This window comes from Martes martes (assembly GCF_963455335.1).
Source record: "Martes martes genome assembly, chromosome: X".
Taxonomy (NCBI): domain Eukaryota; kingdom Metazoa; phylum Chordata; class Mammalia; order Carnivora; family Mustelidae; genus Martes; species Martes martes.
Window position 1 is genome coordinate 8,763,555 of NC_137897.1, and position 6,216 is coordinate 8,769,770.

A 6,216-nucleotide genomic window follows, 5' to 3' on the forward strand; every position below is an offset into this window, starting at 1 on the left:
TTCTACCACCTTCAAAGCTATGGAATCGAAAAGCTAACATGCTAAAGGCTGAATGTGTAACTCGATCATGATGAATCCCTGTCGTGGGGCAAGTACAGTCGTGAGGGGTGGGGAGATGCCCTTTAGGCCTTTGAGAATAAGACCTGGGTTGCTTATTTGCAACTATAGCAAAACAGAGGCAGCAGATGGGAAATTTTAAATCTGACTCTTGGTATATTTTAGAATGATTTTGAATGATGGTGATTTGGCCTTTCTTATACTTTCAGGTGTTTCCAATGTGGACATTGAAGAGACAGCTCCTTATGCTTTTAAACATAGTCCTAGTTTCTGAACTCCTTGGAGCTAGATGGTTTCCTAAAACCCTGCCCTGTGATGTCAGTCTGGATGCTCCAAAGGCCCACGTGATTGTGGACTGCACGGACAAGCATTTGACAGAAATCCCTGGAGGTATTCCCACCAATGTCACCAACCTCACCCTCACCATTAACCACATACCCAGCCTCTCTCCAGCCTCCTTCCACCAGCTGGACTATCTGGTAGAGATCGATTTCCGATGCAACTGTATACCTGTTCGACTAGGGCCCAAAGACCATCTGTGCCCCAGGAGGCCGCAGATTAAACCCAGAAGCTTTACTAGACTCACTTATTTGAAATCCCTTTATCTGGATGGAAACCAGCTTCTAGAAATACCTGCGGGTCTTCCTCCCAACCTGCAGCTGCTAAGCCTTGAGGCCAACAGTATCTTTTCCATCATGAAAAATAACCTAACAGAACTGACCAATATAGAAAGGCTCTACTTGGGCCAAAACTGTTATTTTCGCAACCCTTGTAACGTTTCGTTTTTCATTGAAAAAGATGCTTTCCTGAGTCTGAAAAATCTAAAACTGCTCTCCCTAAAAGCTAACAATATCACATATGTCCCTACTACTTTGCCATCTACGTTAACAGAACTCTATCTTTATAACAATGCCATTGCAAAAATCCAAGAAGAGGATTTTAATAACCTCCATCAACTGCAACTTCTTGACCTAAGTGGAAATTGCCCTCGTTGTTACAATGTCCCATTTCCTTGTACACCCTGTGAAAATAATTCTCCCCTCCAGATCCACCCATCGGCTTTCGACGGGCTGACAGAATTACAAGTGTTGCGTCTGCACAGTAACTCTCTTCAGCATGTGCCCCAAAGATGGTTTAAAAACATTAAAAAGCTGAAGGAGCTAGATCTTTCCCAAAACTTCTTGGCCAAAGAAATTGGGGATGCCAAGTTTTTGTATCTTCTTCACAACCTTGTCCAGTTGGATCTGTCCTTCAATTATGAACTTCAGGTCTATCGTGCAGCTCTGAATCTGTCAGATGCATTTTCGTCCCTGAAACACCTGAAAGTTTTGCGGATCAAAGGATACGTTTTTAAGGAGCTGAGCAGCCATAATCTGTCCCCGCTACGGAGTCTTTCCAATCTGGAAGTTCTTGATCTCGGCACTAACTTCATAAAAATTGCAGACCTCAGCATATTTGAACAATTCAAAACATTGAAAGTCATAGATCTTTCAATGAATAAAATATCACCTTCAGGAGATTCAAGCGAAGTTGGCTTCTGCTCTAGCACCAGACCTTCTGTAGAAGGTCAAGCACCTCAGGTCCTCGAAACATTGCATTATTTCAGATATGATGAGTACGCAAGGAGTTGCAGGTTCAAAAACAAAGAGACTCCTTCTTTCTTGCCTTTTAATAAAGATTGTTACATGTATGGGCAGACCTTGGACCTAAGTAGAAACAATATATTTTTTATCAAGTCCTCCGATTTTCGGCATCTCTCTTTCCTCAAATGCCTAAATTTGTCAGGAAATACCATTGGCCAAACTCTCAATGGCAGCGAATTTCAGCCTTTAGTGGAATTGAAGTATTTGGACTTCTCGAACAACCGGCTTGATTTACTCTACTCAACAGCTTTTGAGGAGTTGCTCAACCTGGAAGTTCTAGATATTAGCAGTAACAGCCATTACTTTCAATCAGAAGGAATTACTCACATGTTAAACTTTACCAAGAACTTAAAACTTCTGAAGAAACTGATGATGAACAACAATGACATCGCTACTTCCACCAGCAGGACCATGGAGAGCGAGTCTCTTAGAATTCTGGAATTCAGAGGCAATCATTTGGATGTTTTATGGAGAGATGGTGATAACAGATACTTACAGTTCTTTAAGAATCTGGTGAACCTAGAGGAATTAGACATCTCGGAAAATTCCCTGACTTACTTGCCTTCTGAAGTTTTCGATGGCATGCCTCCGAAACTGAAGACTCTCTCCTTGGTCAAAAATGGGCTCAAGTCCTTCAACTGGGAAAGACTCCAATATCTGAAGAATCTAGAAACTTTGGACCTCAGCTACAACGAGCTGAAGACTGTCCCCGACAGATTATACAACTGTTCCAGAAGCCTCAAGAAACTGATTCTTAAGTATAATCAAATCAGGCAACTGACAAAGTATTTTCTACAAGACGCTTTCCAGTTGCGGTATCTGGACCTCAGCTCAAATAAAATCCAGATTATCCAAAAGACCAGCTTTCCCGAAAACGTCCTTAACAATCTGGAGATGTTACTTCTGCATCACAATCGGTTTCTGTGCACCTGTGATGCCGTGTGGTTTGTCTGGTGGGTTAACCACACAGAGGTGACTATTCCTTACTTGGCCACAGATGTGACTTGTCTGGGACCAGGAGCACACAGGGGCCAGAGTGTAGTCTCCCTGGATCTGTATACCTGTGAGTTAGACCTGACTAACCTGATTCTGTTCTCCCTTTCCCTGTCGGTGGCTCTTTCTCTGATGGTGATTACAACAGCCAACCACCTCTACTTCTGGGATGTGTGGTATAGCTACCACTTCTGTAAGGCCAAGATAAGGGGGTATCGGCGTCTGACATCCCTGGATTCCTGCTATGATGCCTTTGTGGTATATGACACTAAAGATCCCGCGGTGACAGAATGGGTTTTGGATGAACTGGTGGCCAACTTGGAAGACCCGAGAGAGAAACATTTCAATTTATGTCTGGAGGAAAGGGATTGGTTACCCGGGCAGCCAGTTTTGGAAAACCTTTCCCAGAGCATACAGCTTAGCAAAAAGACGGTGTTTGTGATGACAAACAAGTACGCAAAGACTGAGAACTTCAAGATAGCGTTTTATTTGTCCCATCAGAGGCTCATGGATGAAAAAGTGGACGTCATTATCTTGATATTCCTTGAGAATCCCCTTCAGAAATCCAAGTTCCTCCAGCTCCGGAAGAGGCTATGTAAGAGTTCTGTCCTTGAGTGGCCAACAAACCCTCAGGCTCAGCCGTACTTCTGGCAGTGTCTGAAAAATGCCCTAGCCACTGACAATCATGGAACCTATAGTCAGGTGTTCAAAGAGACGGTCTAGACCTTCTTTGCAAAATGGGACTTCCCACCTTACCAAGGAGAAGCTTGACTGCCCAGATTTTCCGATAGATGGCTCACTAAAAGGGTATTTTCCAATTCTCTAAGACCAGGATGGTCCGTACCAGAGAGGAGAGTCACAGCGACCAAGGAATTGGAACAATGGACTTTATATGGTGCATGGAATCATCTTTCTTATCCCTCTGTGACTCCGTTTGCCCTTGAGCCTCTCTTTTCTGTTCCTGGATAGATGATACTGGGAGAATGGTGGCAAGGAGAGGACACGAGGCTCCGATTCTCCCGTTATTCTCTTGTGATTATGACATAAACACACAGTCTCAAAATACAGAGAAGAATTGCACTTATACCCATAACAAGTACTGGAATGTCTAGAGATAGGGTAAAAGATGCTCAGGGTCTTTGCCTGTGACATTACAATGTATCAGAGTTAGTGAAATGAAAACACAGTCAACGCCTCACCCCATGGCTTCTGTATCATGCAGCGCCCCCTTCTGTGCAGACCGAGAATTGGCTCCTGACTGGTGGTCGCCTAAGTGCCCTTCTCTCTTTGCCCTTGGGCCTGTTGCTGGGTTCCGTGGGGAGATAGCAAAAAACATCTTTCATACTGATGGACATAGTCCACTCAAACATGAGAAAATTAAAGTGATCTGGCTTTGCACAAAGTGAGGCTCCTTCCCTTCGATGATAACTGACCTGCTTAAAGTTGTCACGGACTGAACGTTTGTTCCCTCCCAAATTCAGATGTGAAATCCTAACCCCCACCGTGTGATGGTATCAGGGGGTGCGGCGTTTGGGAGGTGATCAGGTCATGAGAGTGGAGCCCTCAAGCATTCGATCAGTGCCTTATAAGAAGACAGCAGAGACCTCCTTGCTGTGTTCCCACTGTCCGGGTGTGAGGATACAAAGAGAGGTCAACAGCCCGCCGCTCAGAACAGGGTTCTCCCCAGAGCCAGGCGCTGCTGCTGCTCTGAGCCAGGATTTTTGTCCTTCAGAATTGTGAGAAATAAGTATGTGTTGTTTAAGTCACCTGGTTTATGATGTTTCCTTACGTAGAAGCCTGAGCGCACTCAGATATTTTTATCTGCTTTGCCAAGTTCTGTGTCCAAAGTAACATTGCCTCATGCGATGGCCTTTCGGACCGCTTTGCTGACGAATACCGTATATCTGTAATTACCTGCCAGCTTGATTCATCAACACGAGATGGGTTTGATAGTAAACTCTGCAGGAGGACCCCAGGAACGTTTATTTACTTAATAAATACAGTTATCAGGCAAGGATGACATCTCTATGGATTCCTTTAAATTGCAGGGAGCAGGTAGGGAGAGGAGAGACCGACGTTTATGGACCTCAACGTTCAGAAGGCTGAGGCCTTGAATGCCTGCTTTCCTACTCAAAGGCAGCAACAGAAAGGACCAAGACATACTGAAGACACACACACTTCCAGCTGGGTCTCAAGTCTCAGGAGTTCAACATTTGAAACCTGATCGCTTGGCTTTATTTCATGAGAGGGACTATCTACAGAGGCTGCCTGTGGCCTTTAGAAAATAGTGTGCATGGGATCAAATCTTGGAGCATTCGTTGGGAGACACTGAGTATGTATGAAATGCCAAAGGTTTGAGTTTAAGTATAGTTGTAAATACACAGTATATATACATTCCTTCCAAACGACTCGTAATCGGTAAGGGTTACAAATTCCCAAATAAGTCTCTGGAATGAATAAAGACATAAGCTGCTAGAGCCAACTATTTGACAACATCTTTAACCTTTATTGTACTTAATAGACAGCTTTCTTCTTCTTCAGTGAAAACAAACATAATGTCATAAAACCTGGCTCTTGGCCATCATAAAGCTTCTTTGATTAAAACACATCAACACATCAGGCTGAAGCCATTTGGGTGATTTATAAACCATAAAGCACTTGAAGACAGCTTAACCATCTTGTGAAATGGATTAAGAGGAAGGGAAACTGAAGATGATGCATCTTTGAAACCACAGCATATTTTGACGTGATGTTGTGTCCAGGCTTTGTTGTAGGAAACAAGCAGAAGCGCGTTGACAGATGGTTTTCATCCCAAAGTCTTTGTGATCTTGGGTGGTCACTCTTTGGTGAACCTTGAGAGGGCCCTCCATGCGGTTCTCTATGACTGAGGCCACTAACTCAGGCTACCAGGAGGGCGTGACTGCCGGGTCCCTTCAAAGTTCTGAATGTCCCGCTGCTCGGCTCACCCGAAGGGACTCCCGACCGCCCACGAATTCCCCTCTGCTGTCAGGGCTTGGCCCCCAGCTCCTCTCCCCACTGGACTTGCCAGGTTGTGTCCTTTCTCCTCAGACGCATCCTGTGCCTCGGCCAGACTTGGGATCCACGTCTTTGCAGGATCCAGGCCAAGGGGTGGGGGTGGGGGGGCATTTGGTAGGGCAAGTGTTATGGCTGAGAAAAGGCAAAGCAAGCCTTCTGCAGAGGAGAAGAGGTGATGAGGGTGCTCAGAGCCCCGTTCCTGCATCAGAGTCTCCTGGCCCCATCCTCAAGACTATTTCCTGCTCTGTTTGGACACCCCTAGGTCTAGATGGTCTCTTTAATGTAAACAGAAAGTGTAGAGCACTTGGGGCGGGGATGGTGACCTGAGAACCTGGGCATGTCATTCCCTAGGCACAGCAAGGACACATGCCCTTCCTTGCGGGGGAGGCTGTCCCCCTCCCCCCAAACACACTTTTTATGTACTTCCGCCTTCTCTTCCGAACCAGGATGAATGGCAGAAACAGGTAGCACATCTGGCTGAATCTTA

General features: G+C 45.2%; 1 protein-coding gene across 1 annotated transcript; it reads left to right on the top strand.

Annotated features, from left to right (window-relative positions):
• Window positions 1-272: 272 nt before the first annotated feature.
• Window positions 273-3,416, top strand: TLR7 (toll like receptor 7; the record flags this gene model as incomplete). Its single annotated transcript, XM_080831317.1, has 1 exon — window positions 273-3,416. The coding sequence occupies exon 1, from the start codon at window positions 276-278 to the stop codon at window positions 3,414-3,416; it is 3,141 nt and encodes a 1,046-aa protein (XP_080687443.1). The 5' UTR covers window positions 273-275.
• Window positions 3,417-6,216: the final 2,800 nt, after the last annotated feature.